This window comes from Chelmon rostratus, chromosome 4, assembly GCF_017976325.1.
Source record: "Chelmon rostratus isolate fCheRos1 chromosome 4, fCheRos1.pri, whole genome shotgun sequence".
Taxonomy (NCBI): domain Eukaryota; kingdom Metazoa; phylum Chordata; class Actinopteri; order Chaetodontiformes; family Chaetodontidae; genus Chelmon; species Chelmon rostratus.
This window is the reverse complement of record NC_055661.1, coordinates 29910351-29931924: the sequence shown is the minus strand read 5'-3', so window position 1 is coordinate 29931924 and position 21574 is coordinate 29910351. Positions and strand designations below refer to the sequence as shown.

At 46.0% G+C, this 21574-nt stretch overlaps 2 protein-coding genes across 2 annotated transcripts; one reads left to right on the top strand and one right to left on the bottom strand.

The window, feature by feature from the left end:
- Window positions 1-6: 6 nt before the first annotated feature.
- On the bottom strand, window positions 7-7545 carry sgta (small glutamine rich tetratricopeptide repeat co-chaperone alpha). Its single transcript, XM_041935404.1, has 12 exons — window positions 7411-7545; window positions 6163-6309; window positions 5080-5183; window positions 4808-4895; window positions 4606-4705; window positions 3065-3169; window positions 2590-2725; window positions 2422-2484; window positions 1877-1914; window positions 1602-1784; window positions 1302-1425; window positions 7-695 (listed from the first exon to the last, which is right to left on the bottom strand). The coding sequence occupies exons 2-11, from the start codon at window positions 6260-6262 to the stop codon at window positions 1314-1316; spliced, it is 1029 nt and encodes a 342-aa protein (XP_041791338.1). The 5' UTR covers window positions 6263-6309; window positions 7411-7545; the 3' UTR covers window positions 7-695; window positions 1302-1313.
- Window positions 7546-8678: 1133 nt separating this feature from the next.
- Window positions 8679-20394, top strand: thop1 (thimet oligopeptidase 1). Its single transcript, XM_041935098.1, has 14 exons — window positions 8679-8759; window positions 10208-10414; window positions 13199-13347; window positions 14023-14130; window positions 14505-14607; window positions 14767-14924; window positions 15368-15503; window positions 15937-16079; window positions 16444-16667; window positions 16758-16959; window positions 17655-17841; window positions 17920-18048; window positions 18637-18773; window positions 19492-20394. Exons 1-14 carry the CDS (start codon window positions 8747-8749, stop codon window positions 19651-19653), a joined length of 2058 nt encoding a protein of 685 aa, XP_041791032.1. The 5' UTR covers window positions 8679-8746; the 3' UTR covers window positions 19654-20394.
- Window positions 20395-21574: the final 1180 nt, after the last annotated feature.

The following is a 21574-nucleotide window of genomic DNA, read 5'->3' as shown; positions in this document are numbered from 1 at the left end:
AAAATGTTGAGATGCTCGTTTTAATGCTCAGACTGTTTCAGCAGCTCCGCCTCCCCGCCCCCTCCTCGCAGCTTCACACACTGAATGATGACGGAAACACACACGCAGGTCACTCTTTGGGGACATTAGACTTACATTCATTTCCTGGACACTTGGCTTAACTCCACTGACCCCAAAACAGCTTTGATGCAACTGGGGACACAACAAACTGCCCCCACTTAACTGATCCTTAGTCTGAAATGTGTTCCCAAAAGTAGCCACACACACACACACACACACACACACACACACACACACACACACACACACACACACACACACACACACACACACACACACACACACACACAGAGAGAGTTCAGTGTGGTCTGAGGAAGAGCTGTGAAGCGTCGGTTTAAACTCAGCTGTGTCACACTGGGATCTCGATCCTATTACAGCACGATTTATTAGCATGAATCTGTGTTCGATATCAAAGTGTTAAGTCAAAACGTTCTTCCTCGGGGCCGCAGGAAGTGGCCGTTTCTGGTGACGCGGCTCCGGAGCGAAGCGGGGGGGCCTCTCGCCGTCTCGTGCAGGAATTATTCAGTGATGGGACAAAGAAAAGAACAACTTCCTTTTAGTCCTTCGAGTTAGAAATGATCCAGATCAGCTCTTCTTCTCCTCCACACACACACACACACACACACCTGTCCAACCTGAAACAGACAGGAAACAGAAGCGGGATCAGTGCCACGATACGACCACAGCAGAAAACATGAGAGTCTGAATCCTGAAGCTGGACCGGGGGCTCCTGTTCTGTTCTGAACCAATCAGAGCAGACCAGAGTGTGTATTTACTGTGTTTCTATTTGATGCTACTTTCTACTTCTCCTCCACGAAACGTCCTTTTTACTCCACGACTGTTCGTTTGATAACTGTAGTTACTTTGCTGGTTCAGATTAATATAAAATTTACTTAATTACTTCTGTATTTTTAGAGATTAAACTACCCAACATATAAAATAAACATGAAGTTCGCCTCTCTGCATCATGAGTACTTTCACTTTTGATCCTTTTCAATACTAATACTTTTGTACTCTTGCTGAGAACTTTTACTTGTAACAGAGTATTTCTACCATGTATTATTACTACAGCTCTTCCACTTTCAGTCACCTGACACCTCGCGGATGCGAGGCTCGTCGGGATGTAAACATTAACAGCGTCGTCCTCAGCTGAGCTAACGTTAGCTAGCGGTAACGCTAGCCATAAACTAACCTGACCTGAGACAGAGGACCAATCAGAGCAGACCGGAGTGTGTATTTACTGTGTCTGAGTGTCATGGCTGCTCCTCGTTTCCAGCGCTGGGCGTTCGGTTGCGGATTTGACTCCTCAGCTGTTCGATGAGTTCAGGGTTCTGTTGCTGCATCTGCTGAGCAAACTGCTGACCTCTGCAACACAACCACCAGAAACATCCATGAACATCCATGAACATCCATGAACATCAAGCTCCCGACACAACGCAGTCTCCTCCACCCCCAAAGACCGTGAAAACATCTGGAATGACCAAAACTCGCCCTTCACACTCCCAGAATTTAAAGTTTAGCCTCGTTTTAAAGCTACGTACGCCTGGATCAGTCCTGATAAATCTCCAGCTCCAGCAGCTCCGGGGGGCGCCGCACCTCCTGCACCTCCGAGTCCCGCTCCTAGTCCTGCTCCTAGTCCTGCTCCCAATCCTCCTCCTCCTCCGCCTCCTCCGCCTCCTCCTCCTCCCATCCCACCGTATGCTCCTGACATCATCCCCGACATCCTGGGAAGGAGAGAAGAGACACGAAGTTAACCTCGACAGTCCAGAGAGGAAGAAACACTGAAACACACAGTGAGAAACGGAAATCCACTTACAGCTGCTGAACCTGAGGATTGCTCATCAGAGAGGACGCCTGCAGAGACAGACAGAGAGAGACAGAGAGACAGACAGACAGACAGACAGACAGACAGTTGATCAACCTTACTCAAGGCTCACTGAGCAGACACTGAGCGCCCTCGCTGCCTACACGGCATTACAATGACGTGTTTCTAATATTTTGTCCACCCTCATCTACGTACGAGGGTAGAGCTTGACCCACATTGGATCTTGTTTATAAGGATCTCTGACACGTGGCTGTTAATGCGGCGCCTCATCTGGACGCTTCGCGACGTGCCGACGGAAAGACGAGCGGCTCAGAATGTGATTGGTGGAATGAGAGAGGACGACAGACAGCTGTGATTGGTCGGGGACCGTCACATGTCGCAATCAAGTCACAGCAAGAATTTATGACTCTATAATCTGTAATCTAACACAGAGAATATCTGACAGACGCAAACTTCCTGAAGTTTGAACCCGACCAAGAGTTTTGAAACGAACTGATCTGATTGGATCTGCTGAAGGCAGCGACGTCAGATCTCACCATGTTCATGAAGCCGGGGTTACTAAGGAAACCAGCCAGGTCAACTCCACCCATCCCTGCTGTCTGAGAGAGAGACAGAGAGACAGAGGCAGAGACATAAGGACATCATCTTCATCATCATCACCAGCGGTCAGTACAGTGTTTCCTCCTGGTCTCTGCTGGTCTTACTGGACTGGTTGTTTCCATCTTCTCCTCTGCGATCTTCAGGTTGGTCTTGTAGGTGTCGTTGTCGGGGTCGAGCTCCAGAGCTTTCTTATAGTAACTGGCTGCTTCTGTGTGTTTGTTGAGGCTGGCCAGAGCCAAACTGAAGCAGAGAGACGAGAGGGGACGGGTGAGGGGACGGGTCAGGGGACGGGTCAGGGGACAGGTGAGGGGACGGGTCAGGGGACGGGTCAGGGGATAGGTGAGGGGACGGGTCAGGGGACAGGTGAGGGGACGGGTCAGGGGACAGGTCAGGGGACGGGTCAAGGGACGGGTGAGGGGACAGGTCAGGGGACAGGTCAGGGGACAGGTGAGGGGACAGGTGAGCTGGTATGTGTCATACATTACTGACTTTCCTCCTGTTGTCTTCCGACACACTGGGACTCTCTACCTCAGTCACGTTTGTTCTCGTACTCTGACAGAAAACTGGCAGGTTTCTCACCCCATCCTCCCGTAGGCTTTGCTGTAGTTTGGGTCGATGCTGATGGCCTGCTCACAGTCCTGCACCGCTCCAGAGTAGTTCCCCAGTTTACTGTAGGCTGCAGCCCTGCACCCAGAAACACCACATCAGCTCCTTCAACGTCATCCACCGAGTGAAATACAGGAAGCAGTTTCCACAGAGATGAGAAAACATTTCCTCTTTGGCGTACAGACCTCATCTCCACCTGGTATCACCAGGCGATCTGCATGTGGACACGTCACCTTCAAAGTGGCATCTGATTGGCCAGACCACATCTGGCTTATAAGTGCGCTGATCTGCTCGCTCTTGTTTTCTGGGTTCTGCGGCAGTCCAAGCTGCTCTACGCCTTTTGTACAACAAGTGAGGTCTGGATCCGGATCACCTTGCGTTGTGGTTTATATTTGTGTTGGATCACCTCTCAACACTAAACCCAGAACAACCTGAGCCTCCAGAGTACACGAAGAGGAGCTACAGCAGCATGGCGGCAGTGGGACAACAGCTAACAGCTGGTTAGCCTGCTAACGCTGCGTTTGGACTTAAAGGATAACTTTGTTTTTTACAACCTGGACTTTATTTGTAGCATTAAATACGACCATTTACTCACCCAGACAACTTTGGTGGCATTTGGAGTCGTTTTGAAGAAATTAGCCCCAGAGGAGCGGCGCGTATATCCGTATAATGCGAGTACTCGGGGCATCCATGCGCAGCCTCTATAAACGCATAATCTGCAGAAACTCGTTCATATTCCAATATTTTGTTCTGATATGCTGGTGCTATTCCCCTCTGAGCCGGCGGTCGGCTAGTTTAGCTGTAGTTTGGCACAGCTGTGGTTCGTTATTGCGTATTCGTAGCGGATGTTGTGGCTGGCTGCTCGCAGCGCGCGGCGTTCGGTAATGACATCATCCACGTCAGAGGTAGTTGCCTAGAGACGCCGGATGTTGATAACATGCCACCACGGGCTCAGAGGGGAATAGCACCAGCATATCATAACTAAATATTGGAATATGAACGAGTTTCTGCAGATTATGCGTTATATAGAGGCTGCGCATGGATGCCCCGAGTACTCGCATTATACGGATATACGCGCCGCTCCTCTGGGGCTAATTTCTTCAAAACGACTCCAAATGCCACCAAAGTTGTCTGGGTGAGTAAATGGTCGTATTTAATGCTACAAATAAGGTCCAGGTTGTAAATAACCAAAGTTATCCTTTAAAGCTTTAAGTGAAAACTGTGTTGAACTAAAGTGACTGAACCTCCTGTTATTTGTGCATGAAAACCTGAGAGCAGAGTATTTAACTTACATGTTGTGTTTTGAACATGTATTTGTTTTCACTGCATTAGTTGTATTCGTTGCATTGTTCCTTTGTTTATTCCAGTCTCAAAGGACAATCAGACTGATTAACTACTTAAATACTAAAGAAAAGAAGGACTCAAACACCTGAGTGCAGGCAGGTTGCAGGAGTTTGTCGTTTTTTATATATTTTACTTTAAAGTGAAGCGTTTCAGACTGATGACGCGCTGACCTGTTGCAGTAATAGACGGCGTTCTGAGGGTTGATGGCGATGGCCTTTGAGTAAAACTCTACAGCAGCTGAGAAGTTCTCCACCTTCATTTGGTCGTTTCCTGCAGTCGAGACAAAACGCATCAACTCAAGACTGAGAAAGAAAGAAAGAAAAGACAAAACAGCTGAAGCAGCGAAGAAGAGTTTCTTCCTCATCGTCTCACCGTCACTTTTCAGCGTCTCAGCCTCGGCTCTCTGTTCCTCAGTGAGAGAGTTCTGGGTGGAGTCGTTGACCTGTGACTCAGCTGGATGCTGCCACACGCACACGCACACACACACGCACGCACGCACACGCACACACACACACACACACACACACACACACACACACACACACACACGGAGTTAAAGACTTCCTGGAAAATGGCTGCTAACAACAGAGGACACCACAGAGGAGCTCCGCCTGCTGCACACCTGTTGGTTTCTCAGAGTTTACCTGTCCCGTGGCTGAGGCGAAGATCTCCGGTAACGTCATGGGGACGGCGAGGCTCTGGTCGTCCGTCGAAACTTCAAACGCCGTCTCCAAACACTGAACGGCAACTGCAGAACAACAAGCTCACTTTAGCACAGAGGACGTGAACGACCTGATGAAACACGAAGAGTCAAACGAGAAAGAAGCCAACAGGTAAAAAGAACACCTGGGTACGTCTGCACAGGTGGCGTCGCTCGTCTCAATTTAAATATACATACAGGTGAGCGGCTGGGACGAAAAAATCACAACAATCACACAGCTCTGGATCATGAGTTTGTTTTGGCTCTGATCCCGATCAAAGCCCTTTAATATTGATTATCTGCTGATAACGAGTCTGATCCAATATTCTGACACATGCTGTAGATGCTAAATCTTACTTTCCATAAAATACTTGATCCAAATACTGAAGGTCCCGATTCAAGTTGATCATCTGAAATTATTGATCTGACATGAATCAAAGTTTAACTGGAGAATCCCGAAACTGACGTGAGATCAGCCGATGGTTACGTAAATGATGCTGCTGATCAAATCTCACTAACATGAACACCTGCTCATGAACAGGAGTTATTCATCCACCTGTAACAAGTGATTTACACCTGTGCAGTGAAGAGGGCTTGGTGAGTCTGACTCTGAAGAAAAACTCAGAGCTTCAGGAGAAGAAAACGATCCTTCATGAGGCTCACTGGCTTTATATACATCTTCTAACTTTGAGGAAATTAAAATATTCATGAATATCGTTCAATAAAAGTTAACCTGATGACTCACTGTTGTTAAACTGCTGTCCAGATAGGAGGGTTTATGTCAAAGGTGACCAGCTGAAGTCCGCCACAGACGACTGAAGCTACAGTTTATGATGGATGAAGAATTTGCAGTCATCGCTGATCATTTCACGAACTGATCACCAATGTGTTGTCAGTCCAAACGTGACCAAAGCGCAGCCTCAGCTGCTGTGATGTGACTGTTGAAGTCACCACACATCAGCTCTGCCTCCACATGTGACCCCCCCCCCCTACAAACTGTGTCACCAGGTGTCTGAGGAGGACTCACCTTCCAGACTCTCCTGAGCGCCTGAGGTCAGATTCCCTGACTGGAGCTGATCATGGAGGAACTGGATGATGGAGAAGGCCAGACGCTTGTTGTCTGTCATGATGACGGAGGCTCAGACCTCTCTGTGGTGTCTGAGGCAGAGAGACTCTGTAACAGCAGCGGCAAGAAAAGGCAACTAATGAGTGGTTTTCACGCTATTAAATACTGCGATAAAAACACATCGTTACTTTTTTACTTAGAAACCCACCCGCCCCCCCACAGGATCACAGACCGAAGCACACTGTCATTGCGCCCAATTCAGCCACCCCCCTTTAGCATTAGCTTGTAGAATATTCCAGCAACTCAGGCTAAGTATAACTCCGCATGACAGTCTTAGTAATGCTAACGGCTGCCAGCTAACACTAGCCATTATAAACGACGCTCACGACAACAAGTGATGCAGTAAGAAGACAGCTAACTGTTAGCCGTAGTCAAAGCTAAGTCACGTTTTAAATCACCTGCTGAATGTGAAGAGGTCACTTCGAACTTGAAGTCATTTTCCATAAGCAAAGTTAGCTGGTTACTCTTAGCTTAGCCAGCTAGCATGCCGACAACGAGCAAAAACACAGTACATATTTGTCTTAAGTTCAGTTAAGTAGTCCGTATCGTAACTTGTAAAGTAAGTTTATACGAATCCCCTATCGAAGTTCTCGCAGTTTAACGCCGCCCTGCACGTTGGCAGCAGAAGGTGTCTGAAGTGCCACTGGTGGAATGCCGACACCCTTTACGAAAAACGGTGTATAGTTGACCGATCGGGCAGCAACTCTTTCAACCGAATTTCGCCTAAACTATTTTCGAATTTAGCCAAGTTAGTCGCTACCTCCAGCCCACGAATGTCACTTGTATCCCCTGAGGGAAAGAGTGTAAATATATTGGGCGAACCCGCTACAAAAAAATGTAATTGTATAAATGTTAGCGTTATTTGATGTGTGTAACGTATGCCGAATTGAAGCCTGATTCTTGGCAGTCGGATACATGTCTTCATTTTTTGCTAATAGGTTTATGGATTACCTCAGAAGCAATGTCATTTTGCATTGCCATAGTTTTGAAAGGGGCTTGGCGTGACGTGTTCTCCAAACCACAATGGCACGATGCTAATGGCTAGCTAGCTAGCTGATCACATCCCATTGATTACAATGGTGCTGCCGTATTTCTGAAACTGTCATACTACCAAATCTAAAGTGATAACACAGTAATGTGCTTTCCTACCAGTTGTCTCTGTATGTCGGCTGTCGATTAGCCCGGCAACGGTTAGCTGACGTTAGCTCCGCTCCTTCGAACAGTCGTAGCCGTCACTCAGCTAGCTAATGAGCGTGTCGCGGATTGACGTCGTCATGCGATGGGTTGCCGGTGCGGTGTGGTTATCGGACGTCAAGGTATCTGCAAAAACTTGACAATACCGGAAATTTGGCAAATTCGCCTTCAGAATAAACATATGAATGTCTTCGAACTTGTAAACCTTTTCTCACAATTAATATACATGATAAGATGAGGTAAGACTGTATTCTTAAGTGGTAAATAGGTGTATAGCAGCATAAGAAACTGACCAGATACAAATACAAAATGAATGGAGCAGAGCAAAGGAAATCACTTTCTATACCATAAATCACATTACACAGCCTAATATACAAAATATAAATAAATATTCTGTGAATGAAGCTCAATGTGCCAACAAGCATGTCAGCAGAAGTAACGTCAGGAAATAAATGGAGATTTTTTTTATCAACATTTTTCACAACTTAATTGAATACAATTGTTCAACCTGGCTTGGACACCTGCCCGTGAGTCCTGTCTGTGAGTCCTGTCTGTGACACCTGTCTGTGAGTCCTGTCTGTGACACCTGCCTGTAACACCTGTCTGTGACACCTGCCTGTCATACAGACATAGATATCGGCCTCAAAGACCCAGTACTGCTTGATTGTTATATGTATAATATAAACACAGTATAAATCTAATATATGCACATATATCATATCTAAAAAACATTTTAATATGTAAAATGAAATGAAATATGTATTTTTCATTAAATATGTTATAGTACATTGTGGTATGGGAATGATGGGCAGTATACAAAATTAAATAACAACTAATATACAATACAGTAAAATAATGTGTGTAGTGTCATAGTTCTGCATTATTATTATTATCAATGATAATGATAATGATAAGAAGAAGAAGAACAATAACAATAGGATATAAGAAGGAGAAGACGAAGAAGACTGAAGGTGTATTCAGATATATAGTTGCAAAGTTGTGCTTTTTTATTTGATAATTGAAACTAGAATATCAGTAACAGTTCATTATAGAATTCTGTTAATTATTTCGGGAGCTATAATTGCATTCATTACGGGTTTTTTTATTCTGATCACTGGACCTTTCTGTTCATATTTTGATCACGAGTTGTTTCTTTAATGCTCGAACTTTTATCAGGGTTTTATTTTGAAATGTGTGACCGGAAATGTAACTTTTCTTCTGAGGCTGCTTTAATCCTCCACAGAGCTCAGTGACAGTTAACCACACGGACATAACGAACAATATCTGAACGATGGGGCCGACAGGTGAGTAATGCCCTGATGTTTTTAATGTGTCTGAATCTTTTGAACGTAAAATCAGTTCTGCGGTCGCCGTGTTTCCTCACTGACTGTCTCTGTGATCATTTACAGTTAATTAGCTCTGAGTCTGTTTTAGCTAACGTCAGTCTGAGAGCTAACGTTAGCTGTTGTAGGCTAGTGCCTGAACCAGTTAATTAAAATTCAGCAGAATAATTATTTTACATTGGCCACCGGTTTAGTGTGTAATAAACAAGAGAAGGTCTCGGTGTTATGATGGTGGCTCGTTTCTCCCCAGTTCTGGCTTGATTCTTCCATTTAGTGTAGCATGTTAGCTGTTAGCTCACTCTGCTTATTCATTGAGCTAGTTAATAGTCAACTGTTGAGTAATGTGTTGTTTCTTAACGGGGAAACGGAGCCTCGGACCGACAGCGTGCATTACAGAAGGACTCCCAGTTATCTTAACAATCTTCCAAAGCTTTAAAGCACAAGCGAATAGAAGGATCAGTGCGCTGAACTCCACTTAAAAATCTTTAAATTCAAACTTCACCAAGCTGCTTCCTGCCAAATAACGTTGACTACGCCGCGTTTAAAAAATAAAAATAAAAAGTGAATACCCTATCTAAGTTGTCATATTCTACTTATGAATTCGGCCAAACACACCAAACAACACGTGCCTCTGGTGCTAATCCCTTTTTATACCTGCCTTTGGTGGAAGGGCACACTGGGACTGTGTAACAGTGAAATTCTGATGAAATTAGAGTGGAGTCTGGTGTGTTGCGTGTAGAACAGAGTGAAAAGGGGCTGCAGGGTTCATGAAAGGTTTGCAAGTCAAATGTTATGACTGTGGTTTATAATTAACTCAGTAAACACTTAAGTAAACTCAAGTAACATTTGAAATGAATAGATATCTTAATAAAGTTTTGTATGATGAGTCATACTTACAGGGGTTCATCATGTACCTGAAGTGAGTTTAGAGCCAGAGGTTTGCATGTTATTGACGGATCTGCCTGCAGGGAGGACCTGACGCGGTGCAACATCTGTTGTATATTCAGGTCTTCACATGTGTAATGAACAAGCTAAAATAAAATGTCGGGACGATGTAGGGATGCATTAAAGTAATGAAGGTTGGAGTATGTAGGATAACACACAGATTTATGACACTGATTCAGCAGTTGAAATGAAATTCATCAAGGTCTTCAAAATATCAGAGGAAATGCAGTAAAAGTTTTTAGTTTAGTCGAATGCTGAGGATAGATATAGAAATGGACACAAACATGAAAGAAGGTGGTCTTATTATAGATTAATATAAATCCCTTCACCTTATCTGACCCCACTGATCTGTCTTGTTTTCTGTCCTGTCCCTCATGTCCATCCCTCTTGTCATTTCCCATCCTGTAATGTCCCGTTTTGGCCCGTCCTCTCCTCGCCCGTTCTGTTCTTTCTTGGCGTCCCAGGTGAGGTGGTGTTTGGCAGCCCAGTGACGGTCTGCTCTGAGAACCGACTGCGTTGGGACCTGAACCCGGAGCAGATCCAGCAGCTGTCTGACGAGCTCATCGCCAACACTAAGAAGGTGTACGACTGCATCGGAGCCCTGGACCTGGACGGCGTCACCTTCGAGAACACGCTGAAGGCCCTCGCCGATGTGGAGGTCGAGTACACAGGTGAGCTCATGTGTTTCAGTCTGACTTCTGTTGTAGCCAGAGATCAAAAACAGTTTTCAGAAGAGTTAGAGACAGGTGAGACAGCACTGGATGGTAGCAGCTGGCTGTTCCACATGTCACCTGGTTTATAATGAGCTCTGCTGATATGAGAGTACGGTCATTGCACAGTCAGAAAAAACAATATTCTTCACAATCTGCTGCTGTTTGTGAAGTTCAGCAGAGAAACAGGAAGCAAACACTGAGGCTGTGTTTTTTACATCAGAGACATCTCAGGTGTCGGACTTTCAAAATAAAAGAATACAACACAAATAATGTGGGACTCAGATGATTGTCACTGAAAAGTAAATTTACTCTGAGGCGGCTAATTTTAGATGAAAACTGTTCCCAGATCATTTTGATTCTTTTCTCCTCTTTTAGTCAAAAAAACAACCAAACATTGATCCTCTCCAACATCCATAGATCACATTTCTATGATCACACAGAATCAACATCAACACCAGTTAATGACTTTTAACTTGACTGATCTCAAAGAGAGACACACACACACACACACACACACACACAGACACACACACACACACGACCAGGCTAGCATCATTGTTTTCCTTCTCCACATTGCACATGAGGCCAGTTTTGAACATTTATCTGTGACCGTTCAGTCGCTGCACAGACGATCACATCAGATCAAAGATGTGTTGGAGCTCAGCCAGCATCTCCTCTCAATCATAAGCAAAGCAGACGTCTGGTATTATTCTCCATTTTTCTTCATGTGAACAAATCTAATGCTCAGTTCCAAACCAACATGTTGGTCCGTCTCTCAATTCTGTCTGACTTCCTGTCTGTGGCTCTCCGCTCCATTGGTTCCTACTGAAGATGTAAATCCATCAAATATCTAGTTTCATGTTTAAAAAGCTTCATTAGTTTCCTCAGTCAGCTGCTCGCTGTAGTTTTTAACAGACAAACTGGAGGAAACAGAGCATCTGTTGGGACTATTTTCAGCAGCGGATGAATCCACACTTGGTGCTGTAGTGAGTGTTTGAGTGTCTGTGATGTACACACAGAACTGTTAGCAGTTAGCGGTTAGCATTGGCTGAAATATAAAATATCACCTGACTGATACTCAAACACACAGTTAGACATTTCTTCTTTTCTTCTTTTAGTATTTTCGTCCCCCCTCCAGATATTTCTTTCGTGTGAACAGCTGACTGATGATCGAACAGTTCAAACACGGCAGGAACCTGACGGCGGTCACGTTGGCTGTCCATTGTGAGCTGTGCTGTAAAGCTGTGAGTCAGCAGAATGTGACGGTAAAGACTCGTCAGCAGTTTGTAGAGAAAGCAGCTGAACCAGCTGCTACAATAGAGATGGAGGCTTTGTGTGGGGGCAGCTGAAAACACCCCCATCACTGCTGCTGCTGCTGCTGCTGCTGCTGCTGCAGGGGGAAACACTGAAAACTCATCATTTCATACTCACTCATCACTTTCAACTGTTTTCATCATCAGAGGCTTGAAGTTAACTTTAATTAGAATTCATAATTAACGTATTAATGAATAGTGTTGGGTTTGTTTCGTTTCAGCTGGAATAAAAAGAAATGCAACACATGATGAGTTTATATTATGACACCGCTGCATTCATTCATTCACTAACTACGAGATGACGTGATGATAATAGAAGAGACACTGAATTAAATTTCACCATGCTTGAAATTCTGAAATGCTACATTGAACATGTAGATTTTAAATATGCTTTTTAAGTCTTTTAAATTTTAGTTTCTCATAATCTGGACTTCTCACCAGTATTTTTTCAATCCTGAAAGTTTTTCTTCTTCCTGTTGAAAACTGGCTCGATGTGAAGGATGTTTCCATCATGATGATGGAGAGACCTCAACTGTGTGTTCATTAAAATCAAGACAAGCGAGATAACACACAGAAATGTTTTACTGGAGGCTCAGAGGAAGTTCATGATGTACTTTTAGTACGACCATATTCAGATCATGTGACCGTGACCAGCTGGGACTGGCTTTCTGCTGAGAGGAGACACACATGAGGACAGAGGAGACACACATGAGACACACATGAGGACAGAGGAGACACACATGAGGACAGAGGAGACACACATGAGGACAGAGGGAGAGAGGCTGCAGGTGGAACATAGATTCTGATGTCCAGCAGCTGATTAAATAAATATGATTTATATTATAATTAGAAGTAATAATCATGTTTATTTGTAATTTCTTTAGTTGTTTGTTCATTTAGAATAAAACTCGTCCAGCTTCAGGACAGTCGAGAAGTTTAACTTGAGTCATTTTTAATAGAATCTTTAGTTGATCAGAATAAATCAGCAGCTTGATGACATCACTGTGCTTCAGGTAACTGATGGGATTTTGTTTTAAAGATTAAATCATGAATGTTTGATTAAAAAAAATCAGATTAATTATGGGATGGAAATAAAATAACTGTAGTTGCAGCTCAGGCACGTCAAACTGATTCCATGAAAGGTCGTGTGGCTGCAGGTTTTCCTTCCAACCAAGGAGGAGCACACCAGCCTGGAACCAATTAATCAGCTGATCTCAGTCTTCAGCTGATAACTAATGATCCCTTGATGTTGATTGGTCGGCCCGGTGTGCTCCTCCTTGGTTGGAACGAAAACCTGCAGCCACGCGGCCTCCTCGGTTTGACTTATGTGCCGTAGATCCTGCTGATGCAGACAGTCTGCAAACTGACATGATGTCTCTCCTGTATGACCCCGCCCCTCTCTGATTTGACCCCGCCTCCTGCGCCTCAGTCCAGAGGAACATGTTGGACTTCCCGCAGCATGTCTCTCCCTGTAAGGAGGTCCGAGCGGCGAGCACCGAGGCTGACAAGCGCCTGTCCGAGTTCGACGTGGAGATGAGCATGAGGGAGGACGTCTACCTAAGGATCGTCGCTCTGGAGGTGAGCGCACTGCGGTCCAATCAGCAGACAGATGCATAGATGAATGGAGAGATGATTGGTCAATAGGTCTGTCATCAGCCCTTATTTTCTTCACCTTTTCGCTCTTTCTCTTTGGACGTTTGGCTTTTGTTAACCACTGAACTCTCAGATTTTACCAACATATTGAATTACCACAGACAAAGAAGCAGAAGAATCACCAGGCCATGACTCTGAAGGGCCACTAGATGGCAGCATGAGAACATGGAAGCCAAGTGATGTTCTATATTCAACTGAAAGAACACGAGAAACATGTTGGTCATAGTGGGTTAAATATTTGGTACAGAAACAAAATGTTCTGCATGTGTTCAGCACTGCTGGAATGATGCCAGAGGACAAACGGATAAATATGAGAAACTGATATAATGACATTTACAACAGTGTAATCCTGTAAATTAGCATCGTGTGTTACAGTGCAGACCTCAGCTGGACTCGAACCAGGCTTGGTGGCAGGTCTGGGACACACATTGTAAAATTAAAAACAGTGACTGCTTCCTGACAATCAGCTGTTTTTGCATCTGTTCTCACTCTTTGAGCAGAAAAACCGAAGACTCTCAGCCACTCTGACGACATTTGGACCCGTTTCAGTTCTTGTCCCGGTTTCCTGTCGTTCAGAATTCTCTTTGTTTCCGTCTGCAGAAGAAGATCGATGCCGACGGCCTCACTGCAGAGTCCAGGCGTTACATGGAGCGACTGATCAAACTGGGGAAGAGGAACGGCCTCCACCTGCCCAAAGAGACACAAGAGGTGAACGCTGCTTCCTTCTTCTTAATCTTTATCGATCCTGAGCGACGTGCAGCTGCTAGAGAGGATGTAGCCAGCAAGCCAAATTGTAACATAACTCTCTCGGATTAAATTTACTGTACATCATAAACTTGAGAAGAAGATCGTTCTCCTCTTCTGTCCACTCTTTCGTTGTCCGTTTTGGAGAAGCTAGCAGCCACTGAGCGTAATGCTGTCAGGTGTAACCATGGTAACTGAAGTGTACCGGTCTGTTTTCTGACAGCGTGACAGCTTCAGTCTGAACTCAGAGAGGCTCCGACATGAACTTCTCATGTTTCCATGAGGGGCGACGTGTGTTTTTCATTGTGAACGTCTGTTTTTTAACTCTGCTGTAACAGGAGATCAAGAACATCAAGAAGAAGCTGAGCAACCTGTGCATCGACTTCAACAAGAACCTGAACGAGGACACCACAAGTCTGTCCTTCAGCCGAGACGAGCTGGGTGAGTCCGCTTCTCCTCTCCTCTCTGGGTCTCCTCTCTGGGTCTCCCCTCTGGTTCTCCCCTCCCTCTGGTTCTCCCCTCTGGTTCTCCCCTCCCTCTGGTTCTCCCCTCTGGTTCTCCCCTCTGGTTCTCCTGTGACAGTAAAGGTGTTGGTTTCAGGCGGCCTCCCTGAGGACTTCCTCAGCTCTCTGGAGCAGGATGGAGAGAAGCTGAAGGTCACCCTGAAGTATCCTCATTACTTCCCCACCATGAAGAAATGTTTTGTCCCAGAGACCCGCAGGAAGCTGGAGGAGGCCTTCAACTCCCGCTGCAAAGAGGTGAGACGCCGGAGAAACGGAACAAACGTCAGGATATAGATTTGAGTCTGTTGGTGGAACACAGAAAACCTGACGTCACGTCGGGATGTTCTCTGATGTTTATGGACCAAACAGTCGATTTATTGAGGAAATCATCTTCAGTTCGGTTGTGGAGCAGCTGATCAGATTCAGATCTCACCTCAGTCAAGTTCATTTCCTCTCATGTTAAATGCTGCTTCATTCAATGATGATTCCAGTTTATTACAACTTATTTTAGTAGTTTTGACCTTAATTCTACCAGTGATGATTACAGCAGGTTAATACCTGAGCTGTGGTAACGAGGTGACATCACTAACGTCACTGAAAAGACTGACGAGTCATGAAAAGTCACGAATGAGCAGGAAACTGGAATGATCCGGTGAAGGGCTGAACGCTGTAACATCAGACGTCCCGTGTGTCTCCAGGAGAACTCGGCCATCCTGAAGGAGCTGGTGGAGCTCCGGGCTCAGAAAAGCTCTCTGCTCGGCTTCACCACCCACGCCGACTTCGTCCTGGAGATGAACATGGCCAAATCTGGAAAGAAGGTGGCCAACTTCCTGGGTGAGTCACACCTGTGTACCTGCAGAGAAGTGATGCTGTTGGATGAGTGAGCGCTGCTGATGCTGGTCGTAGAGAGGCTTCAGTGTGACAATGAGACTGTTTATAACCAGCTGAAAACTCCATGAAACTCAGCTGATTCACACAGTTTGAGCGGATCTCATTCGTTTGTTTCTCACGCTGAAGGTGAAAAGTTACAGAGAGAGGAGATAATGTCTGAGAATGTGTGGCGGCAGATATTTGGTAAAAACACTGTTAGCTGTTTGGAGGAACTGGGTGAAGGCAGAGCCACCGATAAAGCACGTCTGATTGGCTGGCACTTCCATGGGGTGGGTTGGTCAGGTTTAGGCTGGAGGACTGATGAAGAGACCTGAAACATGATTCGTGACCTGTAGGCGAAACGTTTCTCCTCATGCTTCTGTCTGTTGGCCCTCAGAGGAGCTGGCTCGTAAACTGAAGCCTCTGGGCGATGAAGAGCGCGTCATCATCCTCAAACTGAAGGAGAAGGAGTGTCAGAAGAGGAGTCTGCCTTTCAACGGAGAGCTGCACGCCTGGGACACCCGCTACTTCATGACCCAGGTGAGGGCTGCACACCTGAGAACACTGTTTCCAACGTGGTCCAACATGTTAAAATACAGACAGGAAACGGAAGGGAGCCAGTCTGAGCCTTTAATAACCCATTAAAGCTGTGAGCACAGGTCAGAGTTATCAAGTCCAGAGTAAACCATGAAGTCAACATGAACGTGGACGCTCCTGAAGACGAGAAAACAAATGATTCATTTAACTCTCTGTGATCTATGATGACATGTCCTCTAATCTTTTAGCATCTTCCTTTTCTTCTTCTGTCTGTTTCCTGGTGCCTCTACACTCCTCACTGCCTCCTCCTCCTCCTCCTCCTCCTCCTCCTCCTCCTCCTCCTCCTCCTCCGCCTCCTCCTGCTCAGGTGGAGGAGACTCAGTACGCTGTGGACCAGAACCTGCTGAAGGAGTATTTTCCGATGGAGGTGGTGACTCGGGGTCTGTTGGACATCTACCAGGAGCTTCTGGGTCTGACCTTCGAGCTGGTGGACGGCGCCGAAGTGTGGCACCCGGATGTCACTCTGTACTGCGTGAAGGATCGCAGCAGTGGTCAGGTGGTCGGCCAGTTCTACCTGGACCTCTACCCCAGGTGAGGGCAGAGAGCGGCGTGTTTCTTCAGGGTGGAAGTGCAGGTGTGTCAGGTGTCCTCAGTGTTTCCTCTTGTACCTGTCCTGCGCAGAGAAGGGAAGTACGGCCACGCCGCCTGTTTCGGCCTCCAGCCCGGCTGCCTGCTTTCTGACGGCACGCGTCAGATGTCGGTGGCGGCGATGGTGGCGAACTTCAGCAAGCCGACGGCCGACGCCCCGTCGCTCCTGCAGCACGACGAGGTGGAGACGTACTTCCACGAGTTCGGCCATGTCATGCACCAACTGTGTGCTCAGGTCAGCTGATGAACCGGAGCTCCTTCACCTGCCAGGCTTTCCGTTCTGTGTGCAGTTTACCGTAACAACAGCCGCAGGTTCACCTTCAGCGCTCTTCCTGCTTTTTCAAACAGTCTCGTTTGTAGCTGATGAACGTTTTTTATCAGCTGTAGCTAATTAATGTTAGCTCCTGCAAATGGGTCTGAAATACACATGATGGCTATGCTGAGTTAGCATGCTGTTATGTTCCATACATGACATGCTAACTATGCTAAGCATGATGATGGAGTGTAGAGCTGGTCAGTCTTAGTGTCACACGGTACAGTTTTATACTGAAAGAGTCTGTTCAGATGTTTCCTGTAGAAATAATCAGTATGTTAAAATATTCCATTTCTGTTTTTTTGTTTGTATCTTCAGTCTAATTTACTTTCACTGGAGGAAAAGCTTGACGAGGATTAACTGATGAGTTTGAAATCCAGTTATGATCAGGATGGAGCTGCTAACATTAGCTGCTAGCGTTAGCCTAAACTCTGTTAGCTGAGCGCCTCAGCTCCCACACAGTCCTGAATCGTGATGCTGTTACCCCACAAACTCAAGTAGTTCATGATTCGCTGACGCTGCGGATGAAAGTTACATTACTGTAGATAGTAAGCATGTTAGCTTGACATGCTAACATTAGAATGAGCAGCTGGTTCTGAGTGTCTGTGTGTTTGCAGGCGGACTACGCCATGTTCAGCGGGACTCATGTGGAGCGGGACTTTGTAGAGGCTCCGTCTCAGATGTTGGAGAACTGGGTTTGGGAGAAGGAGCCTCTGCTGAGGATGTCCAGACACTATAAGACCGGCAACGCCATCCCCGACGAGCTGCTCGACAAACTCATCAAGTCTCGCCTCGCCAACACCGGTGGGTACTAAACAGGAAGTTCTGCTCTCGGTCAGCGCTTCTTTGACTGTTGCCACGGTAACCTCGACTCTCCCGCAGGTCTGTTTAACCTGAGGCAGATCGTTCTGGCTAAAGTGGACCAGGCTCTGCACACCAGAAGTGGACTCGACCCGGCGGAGGAGTACGGACGCCTCAGTCAGGACATCCTGGGAATCCCTGCCTCACCAGGTCACATTTCACTCCATCACTTCCAAGTATTCAGAACCAGATGTTCTCAGTCGTTCTGCTGAACGTTCCTCCACACAAAAACAGAGCGGAGTCAGACTTCCTGTCTGTGTCACATGTCATTTTCAGCTTCCTGCCGGTTTTCATTCGAGCTGCAGTTTAGGAACACGTTTATAAAAGTTGATCCTGTTATTCTGCTGCAGACGAGCGAGCTGACAGCATTAGCATGCATTAGCTTTGGATCAGGTTCGTCAGGTGATCACTCATGTTCAGGTGGCATCTCATCAAACAGGCAGAGCTCCACCTAGTGGCTCAGTGCAGAACCACAAAAAAAACAGGCTGTTCAGCTCGCTGATGCTGGACTGACAGTGTGATCTGAAACTGGTGCCAAAGCTTTTTAAAGCTTTCTATACAACATTCCAGCTAAAATGGAGCTAACTAAATAAATAGTCCTCATACAGCAGAAACTCTGACTTGTCTCCATGAAAATAGCTGAACGGTATAAAAACAGACTCCAAGCTTCGCTCACCCTGCTGCCTGGTTTCCTCCTCCACCCTCTCTGACCTTTGACCTGCCCGTCTTTCTCTGCAGGAACCAACATGCCGGCGACGTTCGGGCATCTGGCCGGTGGCTATGATGCTCAGTACTACGGTTACCTGTGGAGCGAGGTGTTCTCCATGGACATGTTCTTCGCTCGCTTCAAACAGGAGGGAATCATGAACCCCAAGGTGAGAACACGCAGCTGCAGACCATGAGTCAGAAACAGAACATCAGGGCCGCATGAAGAGAAAAGTTCCTCCAGTGAATCAGAGATAAAAGAGAAATAAGCATCTTTAATATTTAATAAACAATTTTAACGTCAGAGCTCCCGTTAGACCACAAACCAGACTAGTGATCCTGGTGTGATCCTGGACTCAAACCTAAACTGTAACATCCACATTGAGACAATGACCTATAGAACGTATCAAAAGTTAAAGGAGTCAGCAGGAGTGAGTGGGCTCAACGAGTGGAACAGGTCTCAGATCAGACCACTGACTCAGAGATCCCACTAAGACCAGGAGAGACCACATTAGTCCAGCTGTCAGGGCTTACCCAGCCTTCACTGCTCCATTATGAAGCATCCAGACTCCTGAGATGGTCTGGGATCAGGTCTACGGACTGTTTATGAGTCCAAACTAAACCTGGAGAAGCAGCATGTGGTTTTCATGCCCCACATGTCAGAGCAAACTCCCAGAGGGGAGGTTTGAGATCAGATGAAATCCACCTCGCTGTGATCTTCATCCGTCTTCTCGTCCGACGCCGCAGCAGAAATAGCACGAAGGCTGGAAGCAGATGGAAAGTGTTGGCCTAAAGAGGCAGTAGGAGTAGGACAGAGCCGCTGTGAGGTCAGGCCTTTTCAGTAGGTTGTGGCTGACTGTGAGTTGCTGTCTCCTGATTGGTCCTCAGGTGGGTCTGGACTACAGAAAGTTCATCCTGCGGCCCGGCGGCTCTGAGGACGCCTCCGAGATGCTGAGGAATTTCCTCGGGCGGGAGCCCAAACAGGAAGCGTTCCTGCTGAGCAAAGGACTGACGGTGGAGCAGGACGCCAGCACACCGTGTCCCTGCTGACCAGTCGCAGCAGCCGGCTCCGCCCCCAGCAGTGACCCGCAGAGAAGAACGGACTGAGGTTTTCTAGGAAAAAAAATAAAATGTTACACTACGTGGAAAAAAATGAGCAGCAAATAAAATGATTTGAGGTGACGTCCCGTGTGTCTGAATAAGTGATGTTACTTTAGTGGACGGTAGAGGTCGTCTTCACAGGCCGGGACCTGACAGAGACCGGTTCCAGACCTGAACCCCGACACAGCAGAGTCCAGAAAAACCACAGAACACCGAAACGGCTGCAGCGAGTCTTAGAGGACTCGCTCATTCACAGATCGTGTCCCAGACCAGCTCTCACATCCTGGACCCCCCCAGCAGTCGGCTGAGCTCTGAGGGTTTTAACATTCGGTTTAGTCTCCACAATGAAAGAGTTTCCCTCTGCGGGATCAGGCCAGGACTGGTTCTCGCGCTCGCTCTGCCGGTCTCAGGTTGTGTGTTTGAAGACTGAATGGAGAGATCACATGTGAGGCAGCGGCCCCCCCGATGTTCCTTTATGTTCCTGCAATCAATCTGTCAGATTTCTGTTGTTTCAAACATTTCTGATCAATACCTTCAGTCACTTAATGTCACTTTCCATTCAACGATTAACAGGTCGTCGCTTTCATTGATACCAAGACCACGGTGTATAAGTACTCCATTACAAGTAAAAAATAAGTAGTGCAGAAGTATTATAATCACAATGTACTCGAAGTATTAAAGTACTTGTTCTGCAAATTTGAATCTTTTATGTATTATTTCATATTATTAAATGATATATTATGAATTAAAGATTCAGTGAAGCAAATTTTAATGATCTTTTATGGTGAAATTAGCTAATTTAGTCCAGTGGTTTCCAACCCGGGGATCAAGGCCCTCCAGATGGTCACCGGATAAATCGGAGGGGTCGTGAAATGATAAATGGGAAAGAAGAAAATGTTCTGACCCACAGTTTGATCAAAGCGACATCTGAGACAAACTGGAGCAGCCGCTGGTTTAATCTTTATTGATCATGTTTCTCGTGTAAAATCTTCACTTTTACAAGCAAGTGTAGTTTAGTACAGAACTTGAGTAAAAGTACTTAGTTACTCTTCACCACTGGGCTCTGTGATTCTGTGACAGCAGAATTTACTAACAGCTAAATATGTGATTGACATTCAGCAGCAACCAATCAGCAGCCTTCTCAGCCGAAGTGCGTTGAGCTGCAGTTCCTCTGACGTCCACTAGATGCTGCTGTGATAAAACTGTTCCTAATTGAATAGATTTTATTTCAGACATGTAACAAACAATAAGAAAACAAAACAAGAATAACCAATAAAATGTCCAGTAAACACATACAGCAAAAAATATTACACGTCTGAAAAGGAGAAATATTCACATATATGTCTCTAAGGTTTTTCTGAAAGGAAAGGTTCTAGGAGACGTTTCATCTCTCATCCTCTTGGCTTCTTCAGTTCTATCTGACTGGTGGGAAGTCTCAGGTATCTATCCTCTCGCAGGGTCATGGACCCGCCCAGCTATCATCTGAGTCATTAAGGTCACATGGGCCGAGGTGTAATGCCTTAGAAGTAGCACGACCTGGATGAACGAGGATCTCCACAGACAGATTCTCGTATGTGGTCGACACCTTTTCAATAAATTAAACAATGAACTCGATGTTTATCATCTCTACACATTAATAACTCGGACCGTATTGAAGTGAATGAGAAAACACAAACTCTCAGGAGAGTGAGCCTCGTTGTCAGACTGTTCCATTGTGGAGATTTTAAAGCTGTTGAAATATTAAAGGTGTAGATGAACACCTGCTGCTGCTGCTGCTGCTGCTGCTGCTGCTGCTGCTGCAGCACACCTTTCTGCTCATATCCTTCATGTCCTTTCCTGGCTCCAGTGTGTGGAGGAGAAGGCAGCGAGC

Coding starts and splice junctions, on each gene's coding strand:
- sgta (XM_041935404.1), bottom strand. CDS start 6,262: ATGACAGACAACAAGCGTCTGGCCTTCTCCATCATCCAGTTCCTCCAT. Junction 5,184..6,162: donor CGCTCAGGAGAGTCTGGAAG/GTGAGTCCTCCT, acceptor GTTGTTCTGCAG/TTGCCGTTCAGTGTTTGGAG. Junction 2,485..2,589: donor AGATGGAAACAACCAGTCCA/GTAAGACCAGCA, acceptor TCTCTCTCTCAG/ACAGCAGGGATGGGTGGAGT.
- thop1 (XM_041935098.1), top strand. Junction 13,348..14,022: donor TAAGGATCGTCGCTCTGGAG/GTGAGCGCACTG, acceptor TTCCGTCTGCAG/AAGAAGATCGATGCCGACGG. Junction 14,608..14,766: donor CTTCAGCCGAGACGAGCTGG/GTGAGTCCGCTT, acceptor TGTTGGTTTCAG/GCGGCCTCCCTGAGGACTTC.